A 21,694-nucleotide genomic window follows, 5' to 3' on the forward strand; every position below is an offset into this window, starting at 1 on the left:
TCCTTGTCAATATACTAGTTAGATGTCAGCTTTCCTGAAAGGATGTCAGTAATGTGTTTGCTTTACAGTTTGATGCAGAGAGTTTAAAAATAGAAAATGAGAAACACAAGGAAGAGATCCAAGAATTAAAAAAACTTCTGGAAGAAAAACAGAGAAATGAAAAATACTTCAAAATGGAAGATGAAAAACAAAAAATTAAAATTCAAGAACTAGAAAAGCTGAGAGATGGGCTTGCAGAGTTAAAAGAGAGACGTGACATTGAAGAGTTTGAATTCTTGGAACAAGAAGTTGTGAAACAAGAAAAGGTATTGAGCAAATATCTGGAGTGAAGTTTGAAAATAACATGTAATTTAGTAGGATATGCATTACAAAAAGCAGCAGCTTAGGAAAGTATTTTATTTTTAGCAAAGTTCTATTAATTTCTTTAATAAAGAATGTAGAGATTAATTTAAACTTTCGCTTGCTTTTACACTTTGATGCAAATTATACAATGCACAGAGTGGATAGAAAAGAATCACTTGCCTCTTGCAGAGGTAGACTGGAAGCAATACAACAACTGAAGTGGTGAGATAGAAATATGAGTCATCTGATTATGATGTGTTTTGGAATAATGTTGCCAATAGGTAGCATCTAAATTAAAAAAATAAAGGGAATTAAGGTATACCATCATTCTACCAGCTAATAATTATCATTTCTAATCCATCTCTATATTTGATTGCAGGCACAGCAAAAGCATGAAATTGCAAAGTTAAAACAATTGGTTCACAATTCTGAGATTTTTAACCAGGAACTTGAGGTATGTTGATTTAAATGTAATCCCATTTTAAGTCATGCTAGAGTGGGGTGTTCGCATTGGAATAACATGTGCAGATATGTCATGAGTAATTCAATTCATTATGAAACGCATCAATTTCTTTATAGGCTGAACTAAAGGCCAAAACGAAACAATTAAAAGACCAGGAGCAGAGTCGCCTTGTTCTTCAACAGCGACTAGATCAAATAAAAGAAATTTCGGATGGCCAAATAGATCTTGAGACATTAACGATCCAGGTATTGGTGCAATATGATTTGTGACATGAGTTTATTTCTTGTTTTACATTTTTGAGACCTTCCTTATTACATAGGTAAGATAGTAGAATTTTACACAGTTGATTTGAGGATTTAATGAAAAGTATTCTGTGCAATATTGTTTTGCATATTTCAAAGTTGAACCAGCTTCAACACATTGCCATCACAGTAGAGTAGAGCATTAGAAATAGTCCGTTTAATGGAAAACCGAGCTGCACTGCTCATGGCTGATACTGCACCTCCAATAGCTTTCCTACCTTATTTCCATAATCTTCTATTTCCTTAATGTCCAACAATTCTTTAATACCTTGAATGTACAGCTGAGCCTCCTCTTGGATGGAGAATTCTGAAGAAATACAGCATCCTGAGTAAAAGAACATCTCTCAATCTGAAATAGCTACCACCTTTTGTTGGTTCTAAACTCTTTGACTAGAAAAATCAGGCTCATGGTAAACATCCTATTGCGTCTGCATCCTCCCCCAGTTTATCCCTCTCCCCACAACCACAACAATCAATCTGAGGAAGAGTCCCGGCACAAATGTCATCCATCCACATTCTTCAGGGATGCTACCTGACCTGCTGAGTTACTCCCGCGCCGTCTTTTCCTATCGATTCTTGTGTGCTTCACTGAAACCATTGCTCTTTGAGGATAGGCCTGTCCTCTTTGTGTAAGAAGGAACTGCAGGTGCTGGTTTAAACCAAAGATAGACAAAAAAAGCTGGAGTAGCGCAGCGGGACAGGCAGCATCTCTGGAGAGAAGGAATGGGGTCTATCTTAGGCCTGTCCTTTATCAACATGATATTGTAATTGCCTTTATCTATGTTTTTGACTCTTGTTTTAGATACAAGTTTCCTACCCACATATTTGAACTTGCAATTCTCCCAAGCTATAGTTCTCCTTTCTATCTTGGTCTTGCGCAATGAAATTATTACTTAATACCAGATCTAATACAGCCTTTTCATGGTTGGTTCCTCACCTAGTTTTAAGAAATTATTCCACGTACATTCTTTAAGGTCACTGCCAATTTGTTTTGTCTGATTTATATGGCAATGAATATAGTCTCAGATTATTAATGTACCTGTTTTATAAGTTACTGTTATTTATTTACTTTCACCTGTCCTACAGTATTACTTTCCTTATTTACTACTTTCCTTACTATTTCTTATCTCCACCAAACATTCTCTATCTGAAGCTGTTGACTGAATGTCATTCTTCACCACTGCAGTGACCTCACCTGTTGTTAATAATCTTCCTCTTCCCATTTTCCTTCATGCCTATTCTGAAATGTCAAGTATCTCCTGAGTGTTCAGTTCACCTCCTTGGTCATCTTAAAACCATGTCCGTAATGACCATCAGGTCAACCATATTTATTTATATTTGTATTGTCAATTTATCTTTGTTAATGAATGCTGTGTGCCTTCAAATAGTCCTTAATTTTAGTTTACCGTTTTTCTTTACTCTTTCTGCTGATTTACATTTCAGATCAAACAACTGCAACGGTCATTGAATGATGCAGAGGTTGTAACCTGTGATGCAAAGAAAGACTCTGCTTTTCTCAGAAGTGAAAATTTGGAGCTCAAAGAAATCATGGTAATGAAAGATTTTTTAGTAAAGCACATTGCAGGGCGATTAAGATGCAGACATTAATCAAATTTTTCACTTTCACTGGGCTGTCTACATATCACTAATGATGTGGAATTAATGTAGTGGGTAGAGAAGTTGAAGGGAGTAGAGAATTAACAGAACTGGCATTGTGCTGGACAAATTCAGGAATGTAAGAGAAGATGGAGAAAAAGGTGCAAAACTATGGGAAACAGAAGGACATGTGATAAGAGATTAGCAAAACAATGAACCAAGTGGTTAACAGATTTGCCAAGGATGTAAGATGCAACAATGGAGAATAAGAAAGATGAAAAGGGGTGAGATAGAAAATAAAGTCGGGCTGCTCATTACACTGAGAAAATTAACCTTTTTTCTAAAGGTGGTTTCAAGTCATAAGTTTTACAATTGATATCATCCCTGCAATCACATTATGGTAAAACTCCAATTCCAGTCTATCCGGTCATTAGGAAATCGAAGGATTTGACATGTGGCTTACCAAGTGGCGATTGCCTTGCTTCCCACTCTTGACAGAGGTCCCAGCTCCCACTCTCCACATCCTATCGACTGGAGTCCTGGCTCCCATGCTCTTTCTAAACTAAATGAATTAGAATGGATTTGTAGGTTAATCGGCCACTGTAAATTGCTGCTAGTGTGCAAGGAGTGGTTGAGAAAGTGAGAACTTAGAACTAGTGTGAATTGGTGACCAACGGTCAGCATTGGGTGAAGTGCCTGTTTCCATGCTTTATTCTAAACTAAACCTATTGGGTATGTTGAAATGTTACTGTGTAATATATTTTTTAAATGAACTCATTGTTCTTATGACTTTTCAATGGTGCTTTTATGGTTCAATGGTGCTTTTATTGTCACATATGCCAAACGCACAGCAAAGTTCTTTTATTACAAACAGTCCAGTGGGGTATTGCCACACCCAAGTACACCTCTGATTAGCAAACTGTACAGAAATAGTCCACTGATCCCACATGCAAGAGGCTCCATATTATAATGCAAGTAATATTTTCTTTATTTATGGGACAACTATTCCTATCAGCAGCGTGTTCGTTAAATGTGGATCTGAATGGAAAAAAAACTGATGGGTGTAGGAATCATTGCACATTCCACCCTTGTTTTTCATCATGCTCCGCTTGATACAACATAAGTAAAACTGTACAAGCTTACCAGCATCCTTAATGAATTGCTGTTGTTGACTAGGTCATTATGTGCAAATCTGTGGATCAAGTAAGAACTATAGTTACAGGAGGAGGAATAGCTCTGAGAAACTGAATTTAGATCAGATTGAAGTTGCATAATTTAAGAATATATCCTCCTGGCACAGCAGTGTGGGTGCAGTTTCCGACCTTTCGATGCAGATTGCCCAGACTTCACCCAGCAACCTTCACGATTGTCTTCCAGTCCATAAATGAGCAATTTTGAAATGCCTGTCCTTTAAAATGAAGTTAAATAAAATGAAGTATATGAATTTTTGGCTTCTATTTTTTTAGCTGCCTAAAATATATGTATTTAATCAAGTACTTAAAACAGGATAAGACGCAAAGTGCTGGAGTAACTCAGCAGACCAGGCATCATCAGTGGAGAACATGGATAGGTGCTGTTTTGGGTTTGGTCCCTACAGTGAAGAAGGGTCACCTATCCATGTTGTCTAGAGATGTTGCCTGACCTGTTGAGTTACTCCCGTACTTTGTGGCTTTTTGTAAATCAGCATCTGCAGTTTCATGTTTCTACGCTTAAAACAAGATAATGTGTCATTATCATATTACTTTTGGGATATTGCATAGAAATAGACTAATATTTCCTTTAACGGTGATTATTCTTCAAACATTCCATAGTCAATTAAATAATTTTGAAATGTTCTGTGGTTGTAAACGCTTCCATGTAGATGCAAATTATTGAATGTAATTTATATCAAGTAATAAGGATGTAATCTATACTAAACGTATATTTAAATTTGCAGTCTTCATTGTCACCCTGATGGAAACTAATTCTAAGTTTTAAATACTTGCTTTTGGAAGAAGAAAAAATCTCCATTGGCTGTACATTATTTCTGGAGACTACAAAAAATCAAAATGCCATTTATAGAGTGCTTCCAATGTGCAATAATGATGAACTAATGAAAACTGCATTCTGTTCTAAATCTGTTTTTCTTTTCCCTTTAACTTTTATGAACTGCAGAAGGAAATGAAAGTGAACTATCAACAGATGGAAAAGGATGTTCAGTTGTACTGCACTAAGCTAGATACTGAACGATTGCGCTATAAACAAATGCAATCTGATTTGCAGAAAGAATTGAAATATGTTTACAGTGAAAATATCAAACTAATTTCACTTCTGGATGGGAAAGTTCCGAAAGGTATTGTTACTGTAATATATTTGACATTTACAGAAAACATTTCACCACGAGTCCACAAGTCTGGAGTGGATTCACAGCCTTTTGAGAAAATACATTTCTTCATCTTAAATGGACATCCATTATTCTGAAAATCTATCCCTAATGGATAAACACGTTCTCAGGTTCTTTGTGAATTCTCCAGACTCCTGCAAATTTGAAAGTGATTAATTATTTTTATACGCTCAATTTGGCATAGAGTGTTACAGCATCGAAACAGGCCCTTCGGCCCAATTTACACTGGCCAACGTGTCCTACCTGCCCGCGTTTGCTTCATATCCATCCAAACCTGTCCTATCCATGTACCTGTCTAACTGTTGCTTAAACATTGGGATAGTCCCTGCCTCAACTACCTCCTCTGGCAGCTTGTTCCATACCCCCACCACCCTTTGTGTGAAAAGGTCACCCCTCAGATTCCTTTGTCACCTCCACCCGGAAAATAAAGCTTCTGGCTGTCTATCCTATCTATGCCTCTCAGAATTTTGCATACTTCTAACATACGTCTTCCCTCTGCCTCTGACACTCCAGAGAAAATAATCCAAGGTTGTCCAACCTCTTCCTGTAGCTAATATAACATATAACAGTATAACAACACTTTATTGTCATTCGGTATAAATACCGAACGAAATTTCAGCAGTCACAAGACACAGCAAAAAAGAAAAGAACATAGGACACCCAACCCCAACACAAACATCCATCACAGTGACTCCAAACACCCCCTCACTGTGATGGAGGCAACAAAACTTCCCCTCTCTTCCCCCCGCACCCACGGACAGGCAGCTCGACCCCTACCGAGGCAAACGACACGCACAGCCCCCGCAAGGGGATGGAAGGCCCCGCGGCCGAGCCGCCCCGGGCACCGAAACGTCCCGCGGCCGCACCGGGCGATGTTAAGTCCAGCGGCCGAGCCGCACCGGGCACTGAAACGTCCCGCGGCCGAGCCGCGCTGGCGATGTTAAGTCCAGCGGCCAAGCCGCGCCGGGCACTGAAACGTCCCGCGGCCGAGCCGCACCGGGCACTGAAACGTCCCGCGGCCGCACCGGGCGATGTTAAGTCCAGCGGCCGAGCCACACCGGGCACCGAAACGTCCCGCGGCCGAGCCGCACCGGGCGATGTTAAGTCCAGCGGCGGAGCCGCACCGGGCACTGAAACGTCCCGCGGCCGCACCGGGCGATGTTAAGTCCAGCGGCCGAGCCACACCGGGCACCGAAACGTCCCGCGGCCGAGCCGCACCGGGCGATGTTAAGTCCAGCGGCCAAGCCGCGCCGGGCACTGAAACGTCCCGCGGCCGCACCGGGCGATGTTAAGTCCAGCGACCGAGCCGCACCGGGCACTGAAACGTCCCGCGGCCGAGCCGCGCCGGCGATGTTAAGTCCCGCAGCTGAGCCGCGCCGGGCGATGGAAGGCCCCGCGGGCGAGCTGCGCCCCGGGGAAGAGACCTAATAAAATAAAGGTTTCCCCCCACCCCACACCCCCACCACAAATACACAGCCAAAAACAGAAACAAAAACCATCCCAACACCGACACAAACAAAAAAAAAGAAAAAAAGACAACAGACTGCCAGAGAGCCGCAGCCGTTAGGCGCAGCCAACTCCTCCCAGTTTGTCCAATCCAGGCAGTATTGTGCCAAACCTCTTCTGCATCTTCTCCCAAGCCTGCACATCCTTCCTGTAGTGGTGTGACCAGAACTGCACACAATAGAGAGTGAGTGTATTTATAGAAGGACACCCAATTTTTTTTCTAAGTACTTGTGGCAGGAACAAGTACATTAGTTTCTAATATTAAATCCAGATCTTTGAGATGTGAAACTTTAAAGCAGTTTTTTTTCTTTTTGATCTTAGATCTATTGGATCGTTATTATCTGGAAAAGAACATTGCTGATCTTAATCAACAATTAGGAAAAGCAGAAAAAGAAAATATCAGTCTGCATCAAGAAGTGGCCATTTTATCTCAGGAAAAAATGTTCCCAGAAAAAGTAGATGAATTTGAAAAACAGGTAAAGGTAGAATAGTTCTATACCTCTACATTGGAAAGGAAGAACTTGGATACATACCATAGCTTTGGGTCCAAAAGACCAGTGAATTACTTTTAAATTGCAATAACTATTGTTGTGCAAGTAAATTTTAGAGACTTCCGGTTTTCTCCTTTCTTTTATTGTCATAATCCGATGCCAAATTTCAAAGATGTCTTGGATACCATTTTAAATTTATTTTAATTCCGCTCCCTCACCCAACTGATGACTCTATGAGTAATAATATTTAACTTGTTCCTGGTAACTATTCTATCGATGAGTATGTTATAAAACACGCAATTTAAAAAATACATTGTGAAAAAACCTGAGGAGAAATTAAAGGCTAGGGTAGATTTAGTGAAAATTCGATGGTTGGGTTACAGGTGTGCAAGTGCAGAATGTACTTGCATAATTAAAGGCTTGGTTCTTGCAACATAGGTCACCCTTGGACAAGTGATTAACACAAAAGGCTCAAAGATTGCAGGTGAAATTGGTGGCTCTAAAGCTGAGTTTATATTAATACTCACCTGTTGGGCCCAAACCTCTCCCGCAGGCCTGGCAACCCCTGTTGCGTCCAAACCTCTCCTGCGGGCCTAGCAACCATCCGTGCAAACCCCTCCTGCGGGCGCGGCAATCCCCGCTGTGTCCAAACCGCTCCTGCGGGCCTGGCAACCCTCCCCAACTGACGACCCATGGACCTGTTGCCAGCGGGGGAGTCTACCTGGGGGCGGGCGAGGAGGGAGAGGAAAGGGGAGAGGGAGCCACTCACCCCTGCCATGGGCGACCAACAGCAGGAGAGCTCTCCTCACCCCCACCCCCTCATTGGCTGGCACTCCCGTAACTCAGGTGGGTCCCACACCCCTCCGAGCAACAACTCTCCCCCAACTACGCACGCACGGATCCAACAGCCATCTTATGTAAGTATTAGATCAATGGGCCCCAACTGCACAGGCGCGGATGTGTTGTGTTCCCATTGTGACGTAGAGCACGCGGACATGTTGAGTTCCCATTGTGACGTCGAACATGGCTGACAGGCAGTGCAAGTGGAAAAGAGATTTATTAAGGTTTAAAAAGTGATTTTTAAAGTTCAAAAGGTGAAAAACTTTTAAAATATAACATTTAAACCGCAGGACAATGGTGAGTAAGGTGGGCCTAAAATTGTTGCGCTATCATGTACCGTTTTGGCTGTATTTCGAGAACAAATATATCCACAAACACATGAACAAGATGAGAATTTTAGTAATATAATACATATATATATATATATTTATATATGTGTGTGTGTGTATATGTATACGTATATAGATAGATAGACAAAACTGCCAATCCTTTGTGAGAAAGTTTATTGTTAAATGTGCATATAGGTGTCAAAGTTAACAGAAGAACTGAATGGCGTTACCTCTGAACGTGATGACTTGTTGGTGGGCAGAGAAAGAAATGTCAAACAACTTGAGAGCTTGCAGGGAGAAATGTCATTAATTGGTCAAGAAAGAGACAAACTCCAAGAAGCATTAATGAGCCTTCAATCTGAGAGGGATCATCAGGACAATTTGAAAGCTGAGCAACAGGTAAAATAAAATTGAGAAATCATTAAATGTTAAGTCATTTGCATTCTTTTAAAGAAACAGCTCATCAGGAACTCTCTTTTCTTCTTGAAGGAATTAAATGGTTCTTTTCAACAGAACAGGCCTATTTTGATGCAGTAGAAAATACAAACAGCAATAGATGTTCACCTCTCTATTTAAAAGTAAAAATAGTAATGGCATTTTCATCATTGCCCTGCTTATTAATTAAACTTGTCTCTGAACTCGATGTCTTTAATTCGTCAAAAATGCCAAAGCTTCCTTTGGTTAATTTGATGATTTTTTTTTAAGTCATGACTCAGTATTTCTGTCTCCTTCTAGCGAATTGCTATATGATCTGCTATATAGAAATGTGTTTGTAAATGGATTTTTCTTCATAATTCAGTAATGAGGTAGCTTCTTTGGGTATGCTAAATATATATGGATTAGTTTGAAAGGAGTTGTAATTTTATCAATTCACATTTGAAACATAGGCTAACATTTTTGTTTTGAGAAAGATATTAGCAAAGTGTATATGTGTGTTAATTTAGTACTCGGGCATTTCAAGAAAACGGTTGGTTGAAATAGCAATTGATGTTTCTGTACATTTTCAGAAAATAACGTGCTTGATTCATTGCCCCATGTTTCCTGTGCATCCTGCAGAATGAAGTACAGGCAAGGCTCAAAATGGAATTAGAATTATGCTGCTCACAGCTTGAAGAAGAGAGAGTTAAATGTTTACAACTTCGGCATAATATTGAAGACAAAGAAGAGAAAGTTAAAGAGCTGGAGCAACAACTAATGCTGGAGCGTGTGAATCAAAAGGAATTGGGTGAGATTAATTATGTTTTATGAATTATTACATTGAGAATTTTTACATTGGATTTTGTGATTCATGTCATTGCAGGAAATAGTAGTTTACATTTTTCATTTGCCAATAGATTAACTTGGGAAAAGTATAATTAATTAAAGAGGGTATAGGGTGCTATGTTCACAAATTGTCTGTATTCCAAATATGATGCTTTCTGAGTCTTTTATTTTAAATTTGATGATTTTCCAATGGCAAGATTTTGATTATCCATGTTCAAATATTTTTTTTACAAACTGCCCTAATCTGCTATTTTCATTTTAAATGCGGATGTTGCATTGAGTTACATTGAGAGGAAGAGCTTGATAAATGGATTAAGATTTGACTATGGTGGTCAAAAAGGAAAAATAAAATTGGCCTCTATTGGAAGTTGACTTTCTTGCCTCAGTTGGTTGATAGTAACTTTTGTCCCACCTGGGCCTGGCCTGTCTTGCACCAAGTGCACCACACGGGCATTATTTTGAAGTTGCCGGGTTATAGCTGGAACTTGGGTACATGTTTGTCACTATTAGTATACTGAACGCAGGAGAGCTTGCAATGGGCACATGACCAGTGAAATAAATTAGGATGCTCCCTTGTTATAGCTGTGTCCAGTTTGGAATGTAAAGTCAACCTGTAGCAATAATTAGTGGCTGGAGATGTAATGTACCATTAGACAGGTATAGTTTCGGTGGGGGTTTTAGTTGAAACATCAGTGTAAATATTAATTCCATGACAGATGTTTGGGTTCTAAATTTAACAATCCGCCTTATGACTGTAGTGTGTTCCATTGTCATTAAGATTTTTCTATTGCAGGAAAGACATGCCAACAGGTGAACATGCATTCAGGTACAGTGGTTAGAAGTATCAGCTAAATTGAGATTGCAAGTGGAGGCACGTATCTCCTTGGTAAACCCATAATTGTCTATTTTGACAGACCATTGCATTCATTCAATAAAGTCACCTCTTGAAACCTAAACTATTTGGGCAAAACTGCAATTACTGCCATTGTTTCACCTATGAAGAGGGTGTTGGGGTGGTTATGAAAAGAAGGGTTTGTATTTCTACAACATCTAATTATACATGAACATTTCAAAACAATTCATATTACAATAAATTGCTTTGTTAACTAGATGTGCAGCAGCAATAAGGCATCCAGCATAGCTTCCACTCAACAAAACAAAATGACATTCATCATAATAGGGATCACATAAATGGTATATAAACAAACTTTTGTTATTTGGAAATGCAATTTATCCTTTGCTTCTTTCTTAACAGATAATAGGTTTTCTGAAATGTCAGAAAAAGTTCAAATCCTTAACAATGAAAAAGAAGAGCTGATGACTAAATTGCACATTTTAACAGAAGCCAATGACGAAGTGACAATGTCACGAACTAGACCTAATAAGGTTTGTTTAATTAAGCAACTTGAATTTGCTTCAAACTTCGCTGAAAGTTTTTCAATTATGTACATAACAAAATTAAGATTCATTTTAGGAAGTCTAGTTTGGTTAATATCAATGTTTTTGTAAATTGATATTTATTCCTCTGTTCATTCCATAAAAATGACACTCGCCTTTCCTCTGAGATGATGCCCAAGTTAAAGATGAACTTCATGTACTGGTGTTTCCGGTCATTTTCCTGACCGTGTCTATTCATTGATTTGGGAAAAATATAGATTCTTGTAATTCTCTCATGTTAAACATAAATTAAGACCAAGTGTTATTAAATTAAGACCTCCTCCTGCACCTATTTTTGCTGTTATAGAAACAGAAAAATAGGTGCAGGAGTAGGCCGTTCGGCCCATCGAGCCACCACCGTGATTCAATATGATCATGGCTGATCATCTAAAATCATTACCCCGTTCCTGCTTTTTCCCCATACCCCTTGATTCCATTAGCCCTAAGCTAAATCTAACTCTCTTGAAAACATCCAGTAAATTGGCCTCCACTGCCTTTGTGCCAATTCCACAGATTCACAACTCTCTGGGTGAAGAAGCTTTTTCCTCATCTCAGTCCTAAATGACCTACCCCTTATTCTTAAACTGTGACTCCTGGTTCTGGACTCCCCAACATCGGCTACATTTTTTCTGCATCTAGCCTGTCCAATCCTTAAAGAATTTAATATGTTTCTACTATAAGATCCCCTCTCATCCTTCTAAATTCCAGTGATTACAAGCCCAGTCGACCCATTCTTTCATCATATGTCAGTCCCGCCATCCTGGGAATTTACCTGGTGAATCTACGCTGCACTCCCACAATAGCAATAATGTCCTTCCTCAAATTAGGAGACCAAAATTGCACACAATACTCCAGGTGCGGTCTCACCAGGGCCCTGTACAACTGCAGAAGGACCTCCTTGCTTCTGAACTCAAATCCTCTTGCAATGAAGGCCAACATACCATTAGCTTTCTTCACTGCCTGCTGTGCCTGCATGCTTACTTTCAGTGACTGATGTACAAACACACCCAGGTCTCATTGCACCTCCCCTTTTTCTAATCTAACACCATTTAGATAATGTCTGAAGAAGGGTCTCGACCCAAAACATCATCCATTCCTTCTCTCCAGTGATGCTGTCTGCCCCGCTGAGCTACTCCAGCATTTTGTGTCTCCCTACCATTCAGATAATAATCTGCCTTCCTGTTCTTGCCACCAAAGTGGATAACCTCACATTTATCCACATTATACTGCATCTGTCATATATCTGCCCACTCACCCAACCTAGCCAAGTCACTCTGCAGCCTCATAGCATCCTCCTCGCAGCTCACACTGCCACCCAGCTTTGTGTCGTCTGACTTTTTTAGTCAGAGAGTTGTGAATCTGTGGAATTCTCTGCCTCAGAGGGCAGTGGAGGCCAATTCTCTGAATACATTCAAGAGAGAGCTAGATAGAGCTCTTAAGGATAGCGGAGACAGGGGGTATGGGGAGAAGGCAGGAACGGGGTACTGATTTAGAATGATCAGCCATGATCACATTGAATGGCGGTGCTGGCTCGAAGGGCGGAATGGCCTACTCCTGCACCTATTGTCTATTGTCAAACTTATCATTTGGTGCACAGTGTAGGTGCCCATACATATTTGGAAGAAAGATTATACAGAAGTGATTTAGATCCCTTTAGGTTCTGGTCTTATTATGATGTTTGCTATTTAAATGTTTTTTAACAGCCCTCAAATTGCTAGTTTAAAAATAAAAATAAATTCTGCTGGGACATAAGCTGGGATTCTTCAGCACTAGCAGTTGTGTAGACTATTATCAATTTTCTTGCCTTTTCTTAAAGTTTATTACTTACTTTCTAATTGTCAGCTCCAAAGGATTTTCTTACGGTGATGTTATTAATATGCTCAAGTGAATATTAAAATAAAATGTAATTATTGATACCAAATATTTAAAGAACAGGAATTTGAAATTAGTTATGCATTTTGTGACCAGGATAAAGAACCTCTAAATGTGACCACTGAAGCTGAAACAACTGAGACAAAGCATTTATCTGAAGAACTTGTCGTACTTCAGAAAAATTACACGGAAGTCAGTGATGAGAAAGAGAAGTTGCATGAAGAATTGTTGAATCTTCAAACTGAGAGGGATCAATTGAAATGTGATCTTCAAGAAAATATTGAAATGGTAATTTAAATCTATCAATTAGCTAAACAGAAAGATATAATTTAATAGTATCCATATGACAATTAGACATATTGTCATATAGATACTATATAGATATATTTAGGTTTAAAATTTTGTTAAATAAAAATCTTGAAGTAAGACGATCTAAAAGTTTCAATGCCTTTTTGTTTACAAATGAAAACAACTCGATTTTTCTTTGAACTGATAGACAGTAGTTTGAATGTTCCAATATTACTTTTGTCAGGATATTTGGGTTCCACCTTGAGACGGTGAGTTATTTTGCTTATCGCAGGTGCAGAAGCTGCTTAAAATCAGACGGGATCATGATACTGCTGGCCTAGATGATCAGAGTGAAGCATTTAGTAAGTTCAGCCAGACTAAATTAAATCACAGTGGGTCATGAGTTTTTAATTGCTACAATGTAGATTTCAGAAGCCTTTTTGTTCTGTTCGTTATGGACAGTCACCATGTTTAAAATATATTTCATTAGCTGTACAGAGCTTTGCAGTGCTTTGCAGTTTGTTGGACTAGTGAAGTTCACAATGTCAATTACAATTATCCCTGTTAAGAGCTAACGTCTGCCACTCTTGCTCCCCCGACCCACTGTCTCCAGTTTTTGATATCTGCAAATACATTCATATCATCATTTAGCTATCAAAAAGTGTGATTGTAACTGGAAATTTGGATTAATCATGTATTTAACTCTTCAACTGACTATTTTAACAAGATTGAGGCCATTTAGCTGATAATCAAACTGCCCCTATGGCTACTATGAATTACATTAAATGAATTTATTTTTATTTTTAAACAAATTACTCTAAAGTAGCCATCAAATCATTTTTGCTTTGCAGGTAGTTATCTATGACAAGATTTTGCTAATTGATTGGTGTTAACCTGCTGCCCAGACTTTAGTATACAGGAATGGAGAACATTTTTTTCCATCTTAATTTTAATTCTATTAGAACATGCATTGCTTTATTTTATCGTACTTTTGTGCTTCTGTGTCAAATATTACTCCCTCCTTCGTTGTCCCCCTACCCCCTTTGTTCCCCTCGAATGTCCAGATGATATTTCATTTTAAAATCTGCACACGTTGATCATTAAAGTATATTTTGTTTGGTAACCTATGAGTAAAGAGAAAATTGGGATACCTCCACTGTTCATTTCCTTATTTGCTGGATAATAAACAAGAATATATATAGAGAAAAAAACAATGTAGTAACTTTCCAAGCTTCTAATGCTTTCGTTATTAAACTCTTCGGTGTTTGTTTCTGATATTGCAAAATAAGGTGCTGTTTTTTACAGATGGGTTAATTTCTTTACAGATGTGAATACAAGGTCAAGTTATTCTATTTGTATTTTTATATTAGTGTATAGAGAACCAAGCAGAATTGAGAAGCCTATATGACAAACTGAAAAAGAAGCAAAATGTGGAGATGGAACTAAAGAAAAGTTTGGCTGAAAAAGAGTGCTTGTTAAACGATGAGAAGGAAAAGGTTCATACATTTGTTTTTCTATATTTACAAGAGATAGTAATTGCAGTACAAAAAATAGTTGTTTGATTAGTCCATGTTTATAATCTTCTGCCAACAAGCAATGGTTTTTCTCCTAATACTCTTCCTGTTTCCCTATTTCCTTTATTCCTGCAATAAATTTGTTAACCTTTCCAAAACTGATGCGACTTTGCTTGTCATTAATTTCAGAATTCCTTGTTTACATTTTTTTCCGTTTGTAATCTATTGTTTATGAAAAACTGCCTTGTCTATTTTTTCTGCCTGTTTCCAGAAAATATAAACATCACTACCGATTTATATTTTGCTCTTCATTTGAAGAGAATATTTTAAGATTTTCTGTGTTAGTATTTCTGCATAACAGGCCAGACAATTACTCCTCAAGAATCTATTGTAAATTCTGAGGCACACAAGTTTTCTTGTGGAGCGTAGCTTTGAAAGAATTTATATTTATTCGCCAGAGGCAAAGGGGCATAAACTTCCCCCAATCTACTACATTTTATACAGGTATCATTATTTACCTTATGTGCTTTATCTCTTTAATTGGATGTTTTTAAATAACCTCCATGAATTCTGTTACTGAACAAAATCCGAGTAGAATTTATGTTCATTTGGCACATCTGGCACTAGCCTCCCACTCACCTTGCCAATCCACACTAGCCTTCTCCCAAACTCTTTAGCAAAATCTTCAACATTTTATTTTTTTATCATAAATAGCAATATGTTTACGAGATTCATATTCTTGCCATAGACATTACTCCTAAACCGAAAGTAATTTTGTGGTCTGTATTTATTTGGTTCTATAAGAAATGGTAATATATTTTCTGTTATTCTGTCAAAACCTGTCTTTGGCACAGTGCCGCAGGGTATTGCTGCCTCACAGCTCCAGTCTTAAATCAGTCCTGGCCTATGATGTCTAATCGGCAATTGCATGACTGCATTTCTATTGTGTGTTCTGATTCCTCCGACATCTCAAAAATATGCTGCTAAATTAATTGGGTTATTTAAGTAATCCTTAGCAGTTAAGTGGCAAAATAATCAAAGAATTGATGGGCATGTGAAAAAATAAATTGCAGGCTGGAGAGAAATAAAGAGGGTGAATTGGGATTAATAAAATCGTACTGTGAGAGCAGGATGGATTTAATAGGCTGAATTACTTCCTTTTTTAAGGGCTTCCTTTTTCCAATGACCTTCCTGACTAATCCTTTGTGTAATCCTTTGCGAGCAATGAAATGTGGGGAAGATTTTTTATAATATTGGGAATACGCAAAATTTAATCACGAGTAAAAGTGCACAAATTCTAAAAATTCAATTAAATTTAAAATGTCAACATCGCATTTTCTGACTGGACTCGCTTGGATAAGGAATTTCTTATTACAGAGTCAGTTCCTTACAAATAAGGAATCATTATTCTTATTCTCTTCATTGTTGCTCATCCATTGGATTTTTTAATGGTTTTTTCTCTTATTGCCACAGTTTTGTAAAATTGAGTCATTCTCAATATAATGTATTTCAATTCAAGAAATGCCCTGGACCATTTGTTCAAATAAGTGTTTCTGGATTATCCATCGAGTTGCATTACACAGTAGATTTCTGTATCGAGTAGGACTTGAAAGTTGATTTAGAAACTAAATCGTTTGGGCTAATTGAAATTTGGCTGTTCATCCAGTTCATGCAGGCCAGTCAGGCATTGGATGTTGCCCAAGAGGAACTGCGATACGAGCAGCAGCTGGTGAATGAAATGAAAACAGAAATTCATGAAAAGAAAGATATGTTCAGCATTCAAGAAAACCTTCCTGAAATAGTTGATAAAAAGGTGAGCTTGAAGGAGGAATGCTAACTGACTCCAGTTCAAGTACTAATTTTCTGCTGTAATTTTTACTCATGCACATATACACACACCCATCTCATACATCATGGAAACGGGTCCTTGAGCCCATCTTGCCCAGACTGACCAAGATGCCCCATCTACACTAGTCTCACATGCCCGCCTGTCCCTCTAAGCCTTTCCTATCCATGTACCTTTCCAAATACCTTTTAACTGTTGTTATAGTCCCGACCACAGTTGCCTCCTCTGGCAACTTGCTCCATATACTCACCTACCTCTGTGTGGAAAAAGTTGCCCATCAGTTTCCTATTCAATCTTTCCCCTCTCCTTAAACCTATGTCCGCTGGTTCATGATTCCCCTAATCTTGGTAAAAGACTGTTAATTCATCCTATCTATTTCCCTTGTGATCTTGTACATCTCTATAAAATTATCCCTTGGCCTCCCTCCTGTGCTCCAAGGAATAAAGTGTACCCAACTGCTCCCTAAACCTCATGTCCTCAAGACCTGGCAATATCCGTGTAAATTTTCTGTGCACTCGTTCCAACTTAATATCCTTATAGCAGAGTGACCAAAACTGTACACAATATTCCCAAAACAGCCTCACCAACTCGTTTTACAACTGTAGCATAACATCCCAACTTCTATACTCAATACCCTGACTGATGAAGGCCAATGTGCTGAAAACCACCTTTAACACCATAACTATCTGTGATGCCACTTTCAAGGAATCTTGCACACCTAGATCCCTCTGCTCTATAACACTACTCCAACCCCTGCCATTCACTCTATAGGTCTTGCCCTAGTTTGACTCCCTGTAATGCAACACCTCGTGCTTATCTGCATAAACTCTATTAAACATTCTTCAGCCCATGTGACCAACTGATCAAGATCCTGTTGTCATTTTTGATAACCATGCATACACTTGGCTTGCGGTTTGAACTTAATATTCAATTCATGATGGTGAATGCCCATGAGCTCCGTTCATTTGGCAACCTTTTAATCATAAAAGTTAAAGGATTAGTCATGCTAGAGTGCTAGATAAAGATAACAGAATTGTGTAATGCCATATTTTGTGTCCCCACTGCAATCTTCCTTCTTTCAAACATTGTGTAGATGTTTGGGCAGATAATTGAAGGACAATTATCTGCCCAAACATCTACACAATGTTTGAAAGAAGGAAGATTGCAGTGGGGACACAAAATATGGCATTACACAATTCTGTTATCTTTATCTAGCACTCTAGCATGACTAATCCTTTAACTTTTATGATTAAAAGGTTGCCAAATGATCATCATTGGTAAATGAGACCGCAACGGTGACTATCATTGACCTTGTCTGTCGTCTGCTTAAATAACAGAGCTTTATTTGTCGTTCGGTACCGAAGTACCGAACGAAACTACATAGCAGTCATAGAAAAAAAAAGAACACAAGACACATAACCCCAACACAAACGTCCATCACAGTGACTCCAAACACCCCCTCACTGTGATGGAGGCAACAAAACTTCCACTCTCTTCCCCACGCCCACGGACAGACAGCTCGTCCCCGACCGACCCGCACAGTCCCCGCACCGGGCGCTGAAACGTCCCGCGGCCGAACCGGGCGATGAAAGGCCCGCGACCAAGCCTTGCGCAGCTAAGTCCCGTGGTCGAGCCGCACCGGGCGATGTCAAGTCCGCAGTCGAGCCGCACCAGCGATGAAAAGCCCCGCAGCCGAGCTGCACCGGGCGATGTTAAGCCCCGCAGCCGAGCTGCACCGGGCACTGTTAAGTCCAGCGGCCAAGCCGCACCGGGATGTAAAGTCCAGCGGCCAAGCCGCACCGGGATGTAAAGTCCAGCGGCCAAGCCGCACCGGGATGTAAAGTCCAGCGGCCAAGCCGCACCGGGATGTAAAGTCCAGCGGCCAAGCCGCACCGGGATGTAAAGTCCAGCGGCCGAGCCGCAGCGGGCGATGTTAGGCCCCGCAGCCGAGCCGCACCCCGCGCCGTGAGGAAGAGAAAAGTTCCACCCCCACCACCACCCCCTCCCACACATACACGACCAAAAAAATATATATAAAAACCATCCCAACACCGACACACAACAAAAAAAAGACGGACAGACTGCTAGTCAGCCGCTGCCGTTAGGCGCCGCTTCTGTGTTTCTATAAATCGCCTACATTGAGAACTTTGTATTTCTTGCCTGATACTAAATTCAAATTTGACTGTTGATTTCAACACCAGTAGCCAGCCTGAATCTTTTCTGATTGGTATCGTTCCAATTCTGGTTGATACTAAGTTATCAAAATTCTGATACTGAGTTAAGCTCTGGAAAAGTCAACAGTCAAATTTGAACTTCATCCTTTTTCTTTATGTGATGGATTTGGATTGAAGGCAAAGTGCAGGATTATTGAAGTGTATACCACACAACCAAATGATCTCAACCAATGAGAACCCTCTTTTAGAGAGCGTGGTTTGAAATAAATCTGGCTATGACGTATAAGCTCAAGTTACAAGTATTCCAGTGGCTGTGTATCAGTTGAAAAGGGAGATAAAAACGACTATTCAGTGTCACTTCACAGATCAAGTTGATGATATCACACAACTCATTGCTTTTGCAAGGGAGTTTGTGCATAATACTTGTGGATTTAAAAGATTATATTTAAAGCAATTCATCAAAATTCTAACATTTGTTTTTGCCAAAGATGATTAGGGTGAGGAATGAATTGTAAGTTGGTTGGTGTATAACCTGTTCCTCAGATTAGTGCATAGACAGCAGTCATTATTGTATGAGAACACACAAAAACTGTAGCGGGAGCAGGCCATCTGGCCCCTCAAGACCACCCTACCATTCTATATAACCATAGCTGATCTATGTTGGCCTCAACTCTTCCTCTTCTATGCCGGTTCCTATAACCCTCAATCTCTTAATTTATTAAATGTTTGCTTATCTCCACTTAAGTCTATCTTGTGAACTGGCCTTCAACCCTCGGGCAGATAACAGCAGAGATTCAGGAAACTAGGAGAGGTTTCTAATGATTGCAAACAGGAGGAATGCTGTATCCTGGATGAATGTAATACTGAAATATTAAATGGCAAATAAATTTTAATTGAATACAAGAGTTAATTGAACAACTCCAAAATGTGGTGTCTCAATATGATCGGGAGGATGAGAAGCAAGAGCTGCTTGTTCATATTTTGGGGAAGCGAAACACAGATTCAAGATAGATACAAAAAGCTGATGTAACTCAGTGGGCCAGGCAGCATCTCTGGAGAAAAAAACTCAGAGCCACTTCAGCTTTTTGTGTCTACCTACAAAGATTCAAGAGTTCAACCAGTGCATCCAGCAAACAGAGGATGAAAAATCGTGAACAATGAACTTGAGGTGATCCTGCTGGATGCAAAAATACTGATCAAAGAATGAAAAGAAAAATTGTAGAGATGAAGAATTATGAATTTTTAATGGTTCGATTATTTATATAGTACCTTAGTCTTTACAATTTCAATTAGCTAGTTTTCCATGCTTGCATTAGGTTCTAATGTAAATTTTCGGTCTATATGAAATATTCGTTAAAATACAACCAATGGTATACCATACAACCATGGTTAGAAAATATGCTAACTTCTGGCATCTTTTTAATTGTAAGCAAAAGCAGGTTGATGAACTCTGTCTGGTGGCTCAGCATGATGCATTGGTTGCTGAGATTGAAGAGCTGAGAGCTTGTGTTTCCAAACAAAAGGAAACAGAAATTCAGGTAGAGGAATTTAACCTGCGGTTCCAGCAATTGGAGGAAGCAAAATCAAACTTGCTAAAGGAGAAGTATGAGTTCCAGGAGACACTGAAATGTATCAAAGCAGAAAATTATGAAATGAAAAGAGCCCTGGAAGAAAAGACTGAGGTGGTGAGTTATAAATTTTAAGTAGGTACCTGGAATAGGTTTGAATATAGTCAATTAATCTTTTAGTTGATTTAACTGTAGTTTAGCTTGGTATGTATAGAATAACTAATTCACCTGATCTAAAATAATCACGGGCATTTCGTGCAATCCAGCAAAACTGTTCTATATTAATATTTTTGTGCAGTTGAGCAATACACCTCTGTTTTTGTTATTAGACACAAAAGCAAGATGACGAACTTCACCATACAGTAGCTCAGCGTGACATATTGCTTGCTGAGATCGAAGAACTGAGACATGGCATTTCCAAAGAACAGGAAGTAGAAATTTGTGAAGAGAAATTCAACCAACGGTTCCAGCAACTGGAAAATGAAAAATCATCTTTGATTGAGGAAAGGGACGAGCTCCAGGAAAAACTCAGATGTATTGAAGAGGAAAAAGATGAAATGAAGAAAACACTGCAAGAAAATACTAAGGTGGTAAGTAATGATTTATTTAATAATTACTGTAGACTCTGTTGAATGGTTTCTAATGGAACCTTCTAATGCATTGTCAATGAATTTATCAGTCAGGTTTATCTTAGTATATTTTCAGATATTTAGAAGATAATCCTTTGTCAATGTGTGAAATGTTTACCTACCAATGTATGCTATTAAGCTGATTCGGTAACTGTTTTGATTAGATGGAAAAGCAAGGCGAGGATCTTGGTTGCATGTTGTCTCAACGTGACGTGCTGCTTGCTGAGATTGAAGAAATGCAAGCTCGTGCTTCCAACCAACCAAAAACACAAATTCAAGAGGAGAAATGCAATCTGATGTTCCAGCAACTAGAAAATGAAAATGCATCTATTCTAAAGGGCAAGGATGAGCTCCAGGAGACAGTGAAGAGTGTAAAAATAGAAAGGGATGAAATGAAGAGAATCCTGCAAGAAAATTGTGAAACTGTGAGTTGTAATTTTTTAATTAAGTAAATGGATGTATACAATAGCTTTAAATGGTGAGTTCCGTGCAATGTCTATTAACTTAACAAATATTAAAGCAGAATGAATAACACAGGGTGCTATCTTGAAAACACTTTCCTATTTCTTTTAGATGCAAAAGCAAACTGAAGAACTCTGCCGTGTGAATTTTCAGCATGACGTGTTGCTTGCTGAGATGGAAGTGCTCAGAACTCGTGTTTTCAAAGAACAGGAGGTAGAAATTAATGAAGAGGAATTCAACCAGCAGTTCCAGCAGCTGGAGGATAAAAGATCATCCTTACTAAAGGAAAAGAACGAACTTCAGGAGACACTAAAATGTAACAAAGCTGAAAAAGATGAAATGAAAAAGGTTCTGCAAGAAAACTCTGAGGTGGTGAGTAATACATTTAA

The 21,694-nt window shown here is 39.1% G+C and overlaps 1 protein-coding gene across 1 annotated transcript in view; it reads left to right on the forward strand.

The window, feature by feature from the left end:
* cenpe (centromere protein E) overlaps nucleotides 1-21,694 on the forward strand; it is an 89,275-nt gene that overhangs the window by 40,539 nt on the left and 27,042 nt on the right. The window contains exons 18-33 of the mRNA XM_078395958.1: nucleotides 69-305; nucleotides 722-796; nucleotides 922-1,050; nucleotides 2,551-2,658; nucleotides 4,858-5,035; nucleotides 6,914-7,068; nucleotides 8,448-8,651; nucleotides 9,309-9,477; nucleotides 10,771-10,901; nucleotides 12,921-13,112; nucleotides 14,483-14,608; nucleotides 16,293-16,439; nucleotides 20,077-20,331; nucleotides 20,544-20,804; nucleotides 21,008-21,268; nucleotides 21,417-21,677. Of these exons, the coding sequence (XP_078252084.1) occupies nucleotides 69-305; nucleotides 722-796; nucleotides 922-1,050; nucleotides 2,551-2,658; nucleotides 4,858-5,035; nucleotides 6,914-7,068; nucleotides 8,448-8,651; nucleotides 9,309-9,477; nucleotides 10,771-10,901; nucleotides 12,921-13,112; nucleotides 14,483-14,608; nucleotides 16,293-16,439; nucleotides 20,077-20,331; nucleotides 20,544-20,804; nucleotides 21,008-21,268; nucleotides 21,417-21,677 (2,889 nt within the window). The remainder of the gene's footprint in view (nucleotides 1-68; nucleotides 306-721; nucleotides 797-921; nucleotides 1,051-2,550; nucleotides 2,659-4,857; nucleotides 5,036-6,913; nucleotides 7,069-8,447; nucleotides 8,652-9,308; nucleotides 9,478-10,770; nucleotides 10,902-12,920; nucleotides 13,113-14,482; nucleotides 14,609-16,292; nucleotides 16,440-20,076; nucleotides 20,332-20,543; nucleotides 20,805-21,007; nucleotides 21,269-21,416; nucleotides 21,678-21,694) is intronic.

The sequence above is a fragment of the Rhinoraja longicauda genome, chromosome 3 (genome assembly GCF_053455715.1).
Source record: "Rhinoraja longicauda isolate Sanriku21f chromosome 3, sRhiLon1.1, whole genome shotgun sequence".
NCBI classification, from domain to species: Eukaryota; Metazoa; Chordata; class Chondrichthyes; order Rajiformes; family Arhynchobatidae; genus Rhinoraja; species Rhinoraja longicauda.